General features: G+C 43.1%; 2 protein-coding genes across 2 annotated transcripts; both read right to left on the minus strand.

The window, feature by feature from the left end:
* Nucleotides 1–390: 390 nt before the first annotated feature.
* Nucleotides 391–4105, minus strand: kctd12b (potassium channel tetramerisation domain containing 12b). Its single transcript, XM_056284317.1, has one exon. The coding sequence runs from the start codon at nucleotides 3380–3382 to the stop codon at nucleotides 2531–2533; it is 852 nt and encodes a 283-aa protein (XP_056140292.1). The 5' UTR covers nucleotides 3383–4105; the 3' UTR covers nucleotides 391–2530.
* Nucleotides 4106–7278: 3173 nt separating this feature from the next.
* On the minus strand, nucleotides 7279–15511 carry znf711 (zinc finger protein 711). The gene is made up of 8 exons (XM_056284978.1): nucleotides 15378–15511; nucleotides 13976–14046; nucleotides 13740–13837; nucleotides 12680–13558; nucleotides 12394–12540; nucleotides 12061–12249; nucleotides 10634–10768; nucleotides 7279–10389 (listed from the first exon to the last, which is right to left on the minus strand). Exons 3-8 carry the CDS (start codon nucleotides 13816–13818, stop codon nucleotides 9209–9211), a joined length of 2610 nt encoding a protein of 869 aa, XP_056140953.1. The 5' UTR covers nucleotides 13819–13837; nucleotides 13976–14046; nucleotides 15378–15511; the 3' UTR covers nucleotides 7279–9208.
* Between the last annotated feature and the right edge of the window lie 243 nt (nucleotides 15512–15754).

Genomic DNA, 15754 nt, shown 5'->3' on the forward strand with positions numbered 1-15754 from the left:
ACCACACAAAGGTTTTGTAATCTGCTTTGACAGAGCCTGTTATCTATATACTATGTGTCCTCGTATCTGTTCTCTGGTCAACTGTTCGACACAAGATACAGCCGGGGAGAAATAGGAGACAACTATGAAAGAGTTGGAAAAGCAGATGGGAGGACTGGCGAGAGATGGATGGTGCCTAAGGGTAGTCTGGATCATTTTGTATGAAGTGCAGTTTACGTTCAAGGACATTTCCTTTTATGGATCTTCCCCAAAGGTAAACGGGACCATGACGATCTGAATGGGCTTACTTATGACTTTTATAACTGCTGTTAATTTGACACGATAAATTAGAGCAATTATCAAGGGGCCGCACACCTTTTTTTATTCACTTAGCACTAAATGCTACACCATATTGACAGACAGGTTGCATGAATATAAAATACAAACATGGAAGGAAGAAGACACCTTTCATTTGACAAATCAACTTTACTTTTTATTGAACACGTCCTAATTTCAACCTATGTCTGCAGCAAGCAAGACACTACAGTAGGCCTATTGCATTGACGCAAATGTCAACAATGCTCCATCACGCTGGAACTGTATGCAGCCCGACTCTAGATATTAAAAAGCACATTTATCTTCGCTGTCAGATGGTCTCCCAAAAGCTATGACCTGACACCTTAGCTCAAATGAAATCCTTAACTGTATAGCCTCACTGGAAAACTCATGATTAAAAGTCAACTTTATATCAAATCTATATTCTGTTTCCTTAAAATTTTGCAGAATCTAGAGATTTGTGAATTTTCCGTAGCTGTGCGTTTTTGTTTTTTTTCCTTCATACATCAGTTGGATGCAATGCCACCTGTTGGACTTCAGTGCTTTCAGATGATTGTGAGTTTCAGTTTGAGGTATATGATGTGCATACCTGTCCTGAGGCTACACCTGAAAAAAAAACCCTACACCCCAATTCTCTACTTAACCGCATATGTGCTTTATATATGGTGTTATACTCTGCCACCACAAACCTTCTTCTTAACATACTTGCTACATCTGTGAGAAAACATTGCGTTTTGGCTGGCTGCAGTGTAATTCTACCCTTTCTCATGGGTATTCGCTTACAGTATGCATCAATTATGCAACAGCTTGAACTTTAACACTGAACTGCGTGTCATGAATAGCATCATTGTTTATAAAACACCCGGCAATGAGGAAGATGATACCCCAACATCGCAACCACAGGTTTTTGAAAGGGCATGAGCCGCAGAGACATGCCGTAGGCTTTTGCAAAAAAAAAAAAAAAAGCTCCACAGTTAAAAATTTCAAATGCGTGCAATTACAAAAGGAAACGTAGAGAAGAGGAGAGCAACGTGCCATGAATTGTCTAACGCCTTACATCTCCTCTGCCCTATCAGTGTGGGCGATTACAATACTTTATGCTCCACTGCACAATCAATATCTCTTGCAACTATTTATTTTTTTCATTATTTGAGTCAACTAGACCACTTGATGTTTGAGCATGCTTTGCTCCTCTTAAAGCCAGCTGTTTGTTAGCATAGGCCAACATATATTTCTGAACAGGAAGTTCCTTCCACCTATGTCTGGATTGTCTTACAACAACACAGTAGAGTAAAAGGCAGTCCCTAGTACAGTCTTTTCCTTCCATGGGGGAAAAAAAAACAAAAATCAAAAGAAATACTTGAATGTGCTTTTTCATCCATGTGGTTTTATGAGCAAAAGCCTTATGAAAACGATTGTTCAAGACAACATTAATCACTGAACAGTAAAACTATGGCTCGTTCCCAACCACATGGCACTGCACACATTTCATAAAAACTGGAGGAAATTAGATTTTCATGTAACACTTCACTCTTGTGCTGAGCTGCTCACATCCCTCAAGGCTGATAAGATGTCCAATTATTTGGTAATTTAGTTCAGAGGAGCAAGAGAGCGTCTGATCTGCTGGAGTAAGCAGAGGCAAAGAACAGTACTGCACGTCATAGGCGCTGTTTGAAGCCCTTTCCATTAGGCGCTTGTGACTGCCTCTAAAGTCAAAGAGACTCACGGGGGCTCAATTTGACAAGATGTGCTCTTAGATACAGCACTGTGCTTCACCAAGGCAGATGCAATACATACAAAGAAGAGTTCGTACATTAAAGTAATCAGTCTCTGTACGAAATGATGTTGCAACACTATGGTCAGGGACCCTGGCATTAGGTGTAGGGCCAGGGCTAGAGTTGGGTCCAGGCCATGGTCTACAACTAGATGGAAAGTGGGGCTTAGGTTGGCTGAGGGGTGCTGGACCTGAGGATAGGTACATGGATCTGGGGGAAAGTGGGGAGCTGCAGGTTCAAACTGCAGAGTAAGGAAAGTCAGAGCAGCTGGTGGGAATTGTTCATATAGGATAAGGGCTGGAGAGAGAGATGGAGGGATGGAGCATCTATGGTACATCTACTGGAACAGGAGTCATTGGAGAGAGAAAGAGAGAGGACAGCTGGAGGCTGGGGGGAGCACTTGGAGGCAGGAAGGGACCAGGAGAACAAAGCTGATGGTCTCACTCACGGTAGAACACATATTCAGTGTAGCTGGTCCAGATCTTGTCATCTGTCTGCTCATGGGCGAAGGCGCAGGTTCCTGTAGAGTTGCAGGCCACCATGTGAAAGCCTGCATCGGCCAGCTTGTCAAATGCCTGCTCAAGGAAGGTGAACTTGAGATAGTAGCGGGATGTGTAGCGTTCAGGTGGGCGGTCTGGGTCGCGGCTCTCATTCAGTGTTTCGCCAAACACCTCTTTGGCCAAGGAGGTCTTTCCACACACCATGATGCGTGCCACTCGCCTGAATTTGGCATCGGTCTGGCTGTCACGGCCCAAGGTATATGAGCCTCGGTAGCCAATTGTGATAAACCCAGACCGCTTGCCATCCACGGCACCGGGCACCAGACTGGCACAGGCAGCAGCAGTGGTGCCAAGTGAGCTGAGGTTTCGGGCTGTGTCAGTGCCGGGTGAGGAGTCCTCTGGATCACTCTGGCACCCCTCATCACCCAGAGAGTTCTGCTTGCTGATTTTGGGCGCCAGTAGTTTCACAAGCTCAGGCAGGTTGAAGAATTCAGCCTCCCGTTGCAGGCGGCCACGTTCGGGGAAGTGATCTGGAAGAACCAGGTGCTGGTCACGCATGTAGTCCAGGATGTAACGAAACAGGAAGCCATCACGGTCCACAAAGAATCGTCCTTTGGTGTCCCTGGCCAGTCCTTTTGTGGACTTTCGACTGAACATCTCCCATAGCAGGGAGTCCGGCACACTTGTGAGGGTGGAATAGCGGGTAATGTACACCTGACCGCCAACATTGAGCTCTATTATCTCTGGGAAGGTTACTTCTTCCCCAGCTATGCCACTATCTGGTAATGCCATGGCTGAGTCCTGACAAGCTGGTGGAGTTAGACGCAAGCAGCTTGGTTGTTGTTAGGTTTATTTTAGTTCGAATATCACGTCTTACAACAATATGAAGCAGAACAGCATTTCTCAGAATGAGGCCTATAAGTCAGCTTGCAGATTGAGAGCGCAGGTCCTGATGCAGTGACACTGACTGGAAACAACGTCTAAGCTGCAGCGCGCTATTTCTATACGCGTAAAAGCTATCCAACCGGCTCACATCAAAGCTTTTTATGCATTCTGACGTGTAGATTCAGTATCATCTATCATGCACTTATATCAAGCATCGATATCACCTATCCTAACTACAGAATTGGCTCGTATCTTCTTAAAGCATATCGCAGAGGATGAAACGTTATTTCTCCATGTCCTTTACGCGTCAACATGCGCGACGCTTAGAAAACGACAGCAGACGGTTCTCAGCTCTGCCGGATCGAAACGCGACGCAGCACAAGTGGCGTCCATAACGACTTTTGTCTACATTTGTTCTTGTCTCTTGGAGCAATCGGGATCGGGGGGTGGTCCGACCTCAATTAGGCAACCCATAGTTGGTGTTATCAATGGCCGTCCCGTAAACGAAGAGCCAAGAGATTATTAGGATGTTCCCAAGGTAGTGAGTGACAAGAAAGGTGAATAGAAAGACCTCCAGGTTTTCCATTCCTGGCCGTCCCGTCGTCCTCGTCTCCGCTCCTGTCTCGTGTGAGCCCGTAACGCAAGCGACGGCCTGTTATTTATTATCACGGCTGACCACACCCACCTGCCGATGACGTACTGGCTGGCTCGCAACAATGAGCGCCATAACACAAACCGGAGCGTTTATGCTATTGACTGTACGGCACAACACGTGGCTATCACAAAAGATCAAACTGATTATTTTGAGTGTAGCTACAACAATTTATGCGCATTAAGCAATTTGCTGGTTTTTATGGAGAAAATGTCATATCCATAAGGGGGAAAAGTACCCTGCTTCTTCATTCTATCCTTTCATCTGTTTCTGATTGAATTCAAGTTTTGTAGACTGATAAAGACAAAAAAAAGCATCTTAGTGAATACAAATGTACTGACTTGTTTATATGAAACAGGGGATAAGGGATCATAGGGATAGTCTCCTCTTTTATTTATTTTTTCATGAATATATTATGATGTTTTTTTAAAACATTTTTATTGCCAAATGAACGATGCGACTGAATGTTGTAAATAAGTTGTTGCAATAAAGGGGAGGGGGAAAATACCCTTTAAGTCTGATGTGTTTTTGGCCCACATCTGATTTAGAGCCAATTAGCATGGAATAGGCAATCGAGCCGATTAAATTTTAAGAAGTCAATGACCCATAAAATGAGCAGTAGTTTTCAAAGTAGATGTCATGTGAACTAATATCTATCAATATTGCAAAACCCTGGAGAGGGAGCGGTGCCTTAGCCGGGGTCTCTGTGTATGATGGATTAACACTGACACCTAGTGCATACTTGAAAATGAGATCCAGTTGAGAACAAAGACCGAGACAGAGAGGTCAATGCCCTCTCATGTGGATAGAAAATGACGTGGCATCGTTCCATTTATAACAAGAACTAGCTTTGCATTTCATTTATACATATTACAGCTCTATCTTTATGTGCCTCTGGTCTTAGGCCTTCAAATCTTGAATCAAAAGATTGCATCTTGAATGCAGTTTTGCAACAGAGGTACAGTCCATAACAAGAAGGTAAGTGATACTGCCCAATGCCAGAATACAAAAATATCAAACAACATGAACATCACACAGTGGGCCTGTTTAAATTGGTTTGTTTTGTTTTTTTTCCTCAGAAGTGGACCTTTTTATTTCAAGCACAGGGTACCTCATGCAAGCTGGACTTTGACCTACTATGGCTACAAATATATTATACTTTATAATATATCGTAGCTTTTGATTTAGAGGAAAGATCGCCAAATAATGGGTTAAAAACATCACGTGGCTGTGACTATAAGCTTTTTTTTTTTTCATGTGGTCTCACTGAAAACACTAGTTGAAATTTTTGGACCTTTTGTTTTTGGGGGTAGGTTGAGCGACTGAGCCTACCCCCCCCCCACACACACACACACACACACACAGGCTACTCTCACATAGACAGGCTGTTTACGCACTCTCTCCCTCACGTCGCATCTCTCCCTCAGCTCTCAGTTGTCAAGTATACAGCTCTGTGTCTGTATACTTGACAACACAGACATCTGCAGGCCCATTCTGGCTCCAAGCAACCTGGTTTAGACTTCCCTGAGGGGCCCGCGGTCTTCTGTGGGCTCCAGCACCAGCCCTGTCACCGACAGCCTGGCCCTTGACTATGTGGGTCACCACAAGATCTGGAGGATTGAAGTGTGTCTGCCAGAGAAATGAGTTGATTACACAGTCTCGGCTCTGTTTATTATTCCCCCTTTACCGGAGAGCAAGATGTTCTCAAACGCCAGAATAGCAAACCGTCCTAATTCAAATCCCTTAAAAGGTAGGTGCTCTAAAACTGGATCATATTTGGCAGCCCTGGCAAGTCACTGAATGGTTGTTTCCAGCTAGTACTTTCTTTCACTTAGACTTACAGTTTGTGTTTGGATCATTTTCGTTTTTCACGCAATGACTGCTGGCAACCTCTAAATCCTGGCCAGACTTGTGGAACATCAGAATCTGACCCTGTATTTTTGAAGGCAGATCCATAATTCTAATCACATCCCCACCACAGCCCATTGCTCCTCAGAAATATGGATAAAAATGAGCACATCAAGTAAATTAGTTTGACCTTCTGCAAAGGCAGGATTATCTATGTATGACTGTCAATTCTCATCACCCTGATGGGTCTTCAGGGGCTATTAAGTGTATAGTGTGTGTGTGTGTGTGTGTGTGTGTGTGTATGTGTGTGTGTGTGTGTGTGTGTGTGTGTGTGTGTGATTTTGTTTGTGTACGCGTGTCTGTCTGTCTGCAGATGTGTGGATGCTTCATGCTCTACTGATTACTTACAGAACTGACTAAGATTGAAACCCATTGGAAGTTATATTAGAAGATACAAGTTTATATTAAAAAAAAAGAGTTTACTTGTATTGTGCTCTTGCAATAGGTAAATTTGCATGCATGCAGAAAACGTCACCTCACTTACTCCACTAATGGGAGTATTTTATTGATTTGTCTCCCAACTGATCCGTCTGTCTTCGGTGCTTTTGGGGAAAGAGGCACAAGGGACTTATGTAAAATACTCTGTGGGAACAAGAAACTAAGGGCATAGTGTTACAACTTTTTCAGGTGTTTGCAGTGCCAATATGAACCCATCTGCACAGCTCCATTTCTCAGCAAACTGCTGCATAAATATTCAGTGACAGGTAACGGAATACAAAGCACAGCATGTTTCATCAAACATGTCGAGGCCAACTTGGTCACCTTCACCCATAATTGGTTTTATATAAAAGACACAATTATCATAAATCTCAAAATAGAGAGCCCTCTGCTGGAGCTTCCTGCTGCAAAGCTTTCCAAGGTTTCTTTTTAGCCAATAGTCCAAAGACCCTGAGGTAATCTCAATTTGAGCAGCTAGGCTGCATCATTTCTGAGTGTCTAGCCGAGAGTCACTGGTGACGTGCAGCAAAATATGAGCGCTGAATTGCTTAGGAGTTTATCCTGGAGGCAGTCTTAAACTATTACTTTATTGCATGATGCTCCCTTGATAGGGCCACAAATCTAATGGATTAAGGCCATGGATTTGTTACGATTAAGACGATCAAGTATGAAATACCGTAAGCTGTTTTGAGCGACTTCAGTGTGGTGAAATACTAAGAACATATAAAACAGAAAGACTTTTATCTGCAGGCATCAAGCTGTATGGCAAAAAAAAGAAAAAAGACCAACAGGCATAAAAAGATAATTGTTTATTTTGGTTCCTCCCCACCAGTAGTTTATCCACAATCAGACTGAAAGAAAATTAGACTAAAGGTACACAAAATGCATGGATCTTTAATATGTGTGTGTGTGTGTATATATGTATGTGTGTATATATATATATGTATATAATATATACACGTGTATAATTATATATATATACACACACGCATATACACATACATGTGTACATATATATATATATATACACATGTATATGTGTGTGTATATGTGTGTGTGTGTGTCTATATATATAGACACACACACACACATACAATTAATTTTATGAGACAGCATATGTGCATACTTTTAAGACTAATGCCAATATGTCCATTACATTTGAAGGTGACATCCCATGCTTGGGATTCACTTACGAACTTGTACGGTCTGGGAAATGGAGTTAGTGAACACAGACAGAAACACAAAACCCATTCACTTATCCATAGAACAGAACAACAGATGGTTTCACTTTAGTTGACAGATCATTGATGGCAGATGATACTTTCTCACCTGTGAGGCAACAACACTCAAAAAGTCTTTATCCACTCACGAAGCTCAGTAATTGTCTATTTTCCAGGGATTACATACATACTCCCCGCACATGTAATTTACAAAAAAAAAGGTAATTAAAGTGCTTTCTACCAACTCGAACATACGCAATCTCTCGGTGAATGGTATTCATAAAGCATGTCTGAGACAATAAAAAAATCACTTGTCTTTTTTGATCAGTCGTGTTCAGTGCTTGAGGAATAAATACCAACAGATGTAAGGCATGGTTGCAATCAAATGGTTAGCAGAGAGAGCACATCTGTGTCACTGGTAATATCACACATACACTTCTTACAGAGGCAGTCAGGGAGAAAAAAGAAAAAAAATACATCAGAGGTTCATCCAACATTCTGCACTTAAACATCTGCCAAGCTCACAAAACATCGATACAGTGATTAGTAATCTGTGCCATCAGGGGAAAAGAAAGCTGTTCCAGAAATGGGTTGATTTTATGCTATGTTTTGGGTTATGTATGGGTTTTTTTTTTATGTTTGTTAGCAACAAAAGAATATTCCACTGATTGCTCAACTGAACCCATTTCTTTTCTAGACACTACTGCTCCACCCATTCTTAAAATCCACATGAACAGGTTAAATTCTCTAGAACAGTACACACAATATACATGGTTAATTTATTGGCACTATTTTAGTGCGCAGGTTTGAGAGGGAAACCACAGCAATACAAAATTGAGGGACTGTTTGATTTATGGAATATTCTTTTAAGGTGCATTATGTAAGTAAACATGGTCAATTTTTTTTTGATCTTGCAAATAGCCCTGGCCCTCAAGTTAATGTTGAGATGGCATTTGAAAAAAATAAAAATAAAATGTCAGGGTAAAAGCTGGTTAGTAAGGGGGAAGTACTATGGAGCCAAATTTCTCCTATACACATTTCATATCATCTGAAGAACTGGCATGACGTTCACAAAGCACCACTTTCTATATTACAGGACACAGTCGTCATATTGCAGCATTTTAGCCGAGTGGGTATAAAAATATAGAAATTTGAAACCCCTGAATATATGTTCATATGTGAATCCTCTGCAACAAACAAGACAAAAGATACAGCGGTCCTACTATATTTATACACTTTGTTAACTTTGCCCCCAACCTAAAATTAATTTCTTGTGTTACATTTCTTTTTTTTTTTTTTGGGAGGTGGGGTGGGGTGTAGGGGGGTTGGGGGACTAGACCCATTTCACCACAAAACACAGAATGGTCATCAGTTAGAATGATGTCATAATCATCAAACAGTCTATACCCATCATTCCTCTGTTAATTGACAAGATTATCTCTGGGTGTGTGACAGATTTTCTAGCGAAAGAGGTGTGGGTGTGTTTATTTCTGTGTGTGCTATGTGATGATGACATTACATTAACATGTCTTTGTGATGCCTGGCTATGTGCTGGCTTTTCTCTGAAGGCCTCCTAAAGCCCTTGGTGCAGTAGTCACAGCGGTGGGGGTAGTCCTTGGTGTGGATGGAGATGACATGGCGTTTGAAGCCAGAAGCGTCCGTACTGTTGTATTCGCAATACTGGCACTGGTAAACCTTTCTCCCGCTGTGCGTCTTCATATGCTTCTTCAGCTCTGCAGGCTGCCGGAAGCCTCGCCGGCAGCGCTTGCACTTAAACGGGAGGTCCTTTGTATGCAAGGACAGGATGTGGCGACTCAGGGTGAAGGTGTCTGGAGCATTGAAGTTACAATGCCTGCACTGGTGCACCTTGTTGCCCTTGTGTGTCTCCGCATGTTTCTTCAGCTCTGAAGGCCTATGGAAGCCCTTCTCGCACACATCACATTGGTGAGGGAAGTCCTTGGTGTGCACAGAGATGATGTGACGCTTTAGGTCACTGGAGTTGGTGCTTTTGTGCTCACAGTGTGGGCACTGGTGGGTCTTGTGGCCTTGCACCATCTCTATATGACGCTGGAGCTCCCGAGCATCAGCATAGGCCTGTGGGCAGTGGCTGCACTTGAAGGGCAGGTCTGCGCCATGCTTACTCTTGATGTGAGTCTTTAGGTTGGACTGATCAGCGCAGCGGAACTCGCAGTGTGGGCAGTGGTAGGGCTTCTCACCCGTGTGGGTCCGCATGTGTTTCTTGAGCTCCGAGGGGTGACGGAAGCCTTTGGCGCACTCCACGCACACATGAGCGAAGTTCTTACTGTGCACGGCCAGCAGGTGGCGGTTGAGCAGGCCCTGCTCGGCTGTCTCATAATCACAGTACTTGCAGTGGTGCAGTTTGGGCTCCCGGTCCTTGACGATGAGCTTGTCGGAGCCCAGGGGGCTGGACTCGTGGTAGCGGCGTGTGTACTCTGTGTATTCTGGAGACCGCTCAGTGTGGTGGCTCAGCAGCTTGTGGCTCTCCAGGTGGTTGTGGAAATTCACTTTCTTGTTGGTGGTGAAGTCGCAGTCTGTACACTGGTACTTTTTCTTTAGCAGGTGGTCTGGGTGGTTCTTCATATGGCACTTAAGGAAGCCTCGTGTGCGGAACTTCTTTCCACAGATATGGCAAGGGTAGACGGTCAGAGGCATGCCATCTGGGCCAATGATAACAGCTGAGAAAGAGAGAGGGTTTTTACTTCCATGAGCATTACAAGTCACATTTTTAAATACTGTATTTTTTGATTGTGAAATCAACTAAGTTATCAAAATACAACAGAAAATGCAAATGCTATCAATTAGTGTGTACAGTTTTTCTCTGTTCTTAACATAAAAATGCTGTCTTTGAAGCAACTGCCATCCTTTAACAATGCTAGTTGTTATACCGGTTCAATGTGTTCAGCAATGTGTTCAACATACCAGTCTGACACTGCCGTGTTTCCCCCTTCTTCTTTTTCTTCGTCTTGGGTTTGAGGGCACGGTTGGTACCCAGTCCCTCTCTGATTTGCAGAAAAGATGTGGCTGCTCCATTCTTTACAGGGTCAATGCTGTTACCTTTGTACACATTAGGGATAGCAAAAGTCAGTTTTACCAAGTCAGCTAGTCAAGAGGTTGTTTGAATGAACAGTTGACAAGTCTGAAGGGAGCCCTATTAATTAAGCTCCACTTTTCCTGGACCCATTTGCTTCAGTTAAGACCTATGATAGTTATCTGGGCCTACACACATTCACAATAAAGAGATGCATGTATAGAAAGTGGTATATCATTAATCAAATTTGTTGTATCATAATTCTAGTTACACCATAATGTGTCATGGGAAGTAACATGTCGCTTAACAACCACATGCGTTTCCATCTCAAAAAAAGTGATGTTGTCAAAATGATGTAACACTAATCTACATATATTTGGCTGATCTAATTACTTTAATCTAGAAGATTAAGAAAATTGACACAGTAGTCAACTAGTCAACTTCACCTTTTGGTCAACGAGTCGACTATTCTGACCCATCCCTTGTACGCATTAGTTCACAATCAACTGCATAGCAGATTTAATCCTGCGCAGGTTGCAGGATGAGTGGTTCCTTAAGACTTCTCTCATCCTGAAAATTAAAGCTTATTCTTTTATTTTTTCATACCACAAAAGGGACTTAAATCTGAGCCAAAACTTTTACCGTAAGAATTTGCCCAGAACGCAGGCACAAACATCTTGTTTTTTAGGGAGTCATCAAGCAGGGTTTGCTCCACTGTAGCCTCCTTTTCCAGATGTCTTGGTGCATGCTCAATAATCCAGGTAACACAATCAAACAAGGTTGAATCAGTTCATCTGGATGCAACGCTTTTTGACAGATACGTTTCGTCACTCAACTAAGTGACATCTTCAGTCTAAACTGACTGCAGGTATCCCTGCCCCTTATAAACAATACAGTTGCATAACGACCGAAACCAATGCAAATATGGGTGTGACTAAACTAAAATCCAAATTCTCTGTAAATAGTACACACGGCCAATGAAACTCTAGTTAATGGTCACACTCATATTTGCATATGAAAATGGTTTGTTGATTTCAGTCATTATGCAACTGTATTGTTTATAAGGGGTGGGGATACCTGCAATCAGTTTGACTGAAGATGTCACTTAGTTGAGCGATGAAACATATCCGTCAATAAACGTTGCGTCCAGATGAACTGAACCTTCTTTTGATTCCTTTTCCAGATCTACTACCGCCTCTGGATACACCTGTTCATTCAAGTCTTTCTCATAGAGACATTCTCTTTAATGCCTGACAGGAACAGGTGTTGAGTGACTGAGTATCAACTGTCAGTGGACTATTTCACATTGAGTACTTACTGATGTCATCATCATCATCGTCGCTGTCGTCATCCTCCTCCTCATCCTCATCCTCTTCTTCTTTAGGATGATTCTTGACTGCCATGTAGACCATCTTGTCACGGCCAACTCCTAGTCTGCCTGAAGATGCAGCTTCCAGATCAGGATGACCATTTTGGTAATCATCCTCCGTTATCACCTCTGTCCCTCCTACAAGCAAAATAGAGAATCTATCATAGCTGTGTTTCTTGGACACTTCTATAGAGACCAGCGCTCAAGATATTTACAGATATCAAAAGTACTGTGATATTCTGTCTGAAAATTGTGAAACTGTAATTTTTAAATGCCACTTGCCCAAATCATCATCTGCTTCAGCTTTGAAAATATAGACTTTGATGACCTCAGATCCATCCTCTTCTTTAGATTCCTTGTCTTCCATCACCTCTGTGCTGATTTCCAGAGGTGTGTCTCCGATGTCCAGCTTCTCCCCAACCTCATCCACTGCAAAAATGCAAAAACAGTTTACTTTTAATAGCCTTGTTTTTATGGTATGTCAGTATTTAATGAAATTAAATTTCAAAGGAGCAGTGATAATCAAAAATGTGTTATTGTTGTAGGGCAATCCTACTGTCACCCTCACAGGAGATCATGAGGTAATCCTCAGAGCTGCTTCTGCCATCATCATCCTCGTCTGTCTGCAGGGTGACAGCCTCTGTTGGCAGCTGCTCATGGATAATGGTTTCAGAATCGGCCTCTGCTACCATCACACCTTCGGACACAAGCTGCTGGTCCAGGGTATTGTCCTGATGCTCAGATAGAAGCTCTGCCACAAACACCTGGTCAGGCATGTCATCATGTTGATGGTCCGAGTCCTGGATGAGGTCAGAAGTCAGGACGTGGTGGTGGTGGTGGTGGTGGTGGTGGTGAGGGTCGAGAGCTTCTTCAATAGCAACCTCTGTCCCCAGAATGTTCTCAGGCAAGATCACATTATGTTCTGAGGGAACCATGTCTTCATTTCTGATTTCATGACTCTCCACTGTTTCAGGCTGTAGGTCTCCCACATCTACTTCGAGACCTTCGACAACTTCGGATTCAAGGCCTTCCACCTCCACCTCCTCCTCCAAGCCCTGCACAACATGGGCTTCCAAACCCTCAACGTCTACTTCAGTCTCAAGGCCCTCCACCACGTGTGCCTCTAGACCCTCAACTTCCACTTCCCCCTCCAGGCCCTCAACCACCTGAGCCTCCAGCTCTACCACTTGGGTCTGTAGGCCATCCACCACTTCTGCCTCTAGGCCCTCCACATCTGTCTCTAGGCTCTCCACTACCTCTGTCTCTAAGCCTTCTACTACCTCCGTCTCCAGGCCTTCCACAACCTGCGTCTCCAGGCCTTCCACCTCAAGGCCGTGCTCCAGCAGGATGCCCTCATCTGTCATCACATCAGACAGAAGCATGCCCTCGGGCACTGACACCACAATGTGCTCCCCATCAATATGAGCCAAGCCTCCCATTCCTGCCACTGCAAATACCAAACATCAAGGGAGCAGGGAGAAGAAAATGCATGACAAAAAGCTTTAGATAAGGTAATGAAAACTGAAACAATACAATTATTCTATCAAGCCAAATTATGATTGCATTTATAACATAAAGTGCTATTTACATTAAAATTGCAGCCATCTCTACAATACTAGTTAACCTACCGAAGTCCTGCATGATCATAGTATGGGGCATCTTCAGCTCCTGAGTGTGTAATTCCAGCACCCCTCCACCTTGGTCCATGTCTTGACTAAGTTAAGTCCTGGAAAATACAGCATTTAGTGTAGTAAGTGTTGGTGGCCATGAACTATACATGCACTCATTTGCAATTCTCAAGGTGAAATTGAATTTGAAGGCTGATAAATCAACAATGCCAATACAGTCAGTCTAACACACATACCTTTACATTTGATGCAAGACTCTAGAATAAAACTAATGGGTTGGTGCTTCCTTCCATCAGTAGAAGGAGACCTACATACAAGGGAAAACACCAAATATTATTAGGGAGGTGAGGTTGGCATAGGGAGGTGAAGTTGGCACAACGTCACATTGATGACTAGATGCACTGCAGCTCTGATCATTGAACTGGGACATGTTATGAATACATGGTGGATTAGTATGATCATTAGGTATATCTATGATTTATCACTTGTTCTAAAAGATGCAAACATATGTCAACATTAAGTGCCAGCATACATTTGGTATTCTTTATTTTTCATCTAATATTTTGATATAGTGGTCCCACAGCATTTCAAATTATCAGAGAACCATTGATTGAATATGCAATCTGGGTAATTATGACAACGCTTTTAGGTCTGGGGTTCACTGGTGCAAAAACAAATATTAACCTCGGTCCAAACTAAGTGCCAGCAAAGGGAGAACGAGAAGTGAGGTTATTATGTTTATGCCCGTTGGTTCAGCCCATTGCCTACTGAAGGCACAAACAGAAAGCTCCAAACGGTGCACATACACCAGAACATTGATGAGCTCGTTAACTGCAGACCACTGCAACCGAGGGGCTCCTAGTCTTAATCAAGTGTATGGCTGACTGGAGCAGGAGGGCAACTAGACTAATGTCGGTGTTGGTCTCTTAAGAAAGTGGATAGACGGTGTGAGTTTGTTGGGTAAAATGCATAGTTTGTCGCATGACAGTCCAGCGTTTCGCTGGCGATGTTTTTTTAAAATTTTTTTTAGAAGTATGTCTTTATTCTCTTTACAATGGACACCACTTGTTAGAACGAACCTCTGTCAAATAACACCCGAACAATTCTGTCTACCAGGCTGTTACCAATATAATGTAGTATTGATCAACTCCCGTACCCAGGACTCTTTGCAACAAACCACACATGCTCCGAGTTCATGGCCGCCAATGACAGCACTGCGTTATGCAATGTAGTTATAACAGGGCGGCTACCGCCCTCCACCCACCACTGCTAACTAGCAAGCAGGCTAGGGCTGTTCCCCTTATCGCCATTTTGTTTAGCCTAATGGCTAATATGTGAAATTCGATAATCAGCACTTTAATAGTATTTACAGATAACAACCAACTGTACGCAGTGCCTCATAAAATAAACGCAATAAGAAACAATACATAATATGTCTCGTCAATCGGTTTTCAGTGCATTTGCTTTTATGCGACAATAACCGTCTGGCTGGCTAGCTAGCTGGCTAGCCTAGCCACCGCAGCTTATGCCGCATTATCTACCATGTTGTTTTCAGAGGGCTGAAAGAGGCCCGCTACGGCCGACTGGGCCCTTATGCTGTGTTCAATAGACATTCCCGATCGATTCAAAATATTTTACCTGATAACGAAGTCTTCCGTGTGTATCGGCGTTTCTTCCCGTTCTCAGTTTTGTCTGTTATTGTTTTGGTTTATTTTTGACGGTAAGCTAAGTGCGGCCTGCAGTTTTGGATCCCCGGGCACTCTTTGCTAGGCCTCGGCCAATCAGGTTGCTTCCTGACAACCAAAGGGAGGGCGGGGGGCAGACAATGCGTGGCCTCGTTTACCGCTGATCCCTTAGTATTTGCGTCATGCATAGGAGAGCAGAGTTACATTAATGCAGCCATTCTGTTGATGAGAATTTATACAAGGGATGCTTTCAGTTCAAAAATGCTACTTAGATTGTTTAAAACTTTTCATTTGGTAACTATCCATTCATCCAAAGCAGGTATGCACAAA

Source organism: Lampris incognitus, chromosome 1 (assembly GCF_029633865.1).
Source record: "Lampris incognitus isolate fLamInc1 chromosome 1, fLamInc1.hap2, whole genome shotgun sequence".
NCBI lineage: Eukaryota > Metazoa > Chordata > Actinopteri > Lampriformes > Lampridae > Lampris > Lampris incognitus.

Coding starts and splice junctions, on each gene's coding strand:
- kctd12b (XM_056284317.1), bottom strand. CDS start 3,382: ATGGCATTACCAGATAGTGGCATAGCTGGGGAAGAAGTAACCTTCCCA.
- znf711 (XM_056284978.1), bottom strand. CDS start 13,818: ATGGACCAAGGTGGAGGGGTGCTGGAATTACACACTCAGGAGCTGAAG. Junction 12,250..12,393: donor TGAAGCAGATGATGATTTGG/GCAAGTGGCATT, acceptor TTTTGCTTGTAG/GAGGGACAGAGGTGATAACG. Junction 10,769..12,060: donor CGATGATGATGATGACATCA/GTAAGTACTCAA, acceptor ATGTGTACAAAG/GTAACAGCATTGACCCTGTA.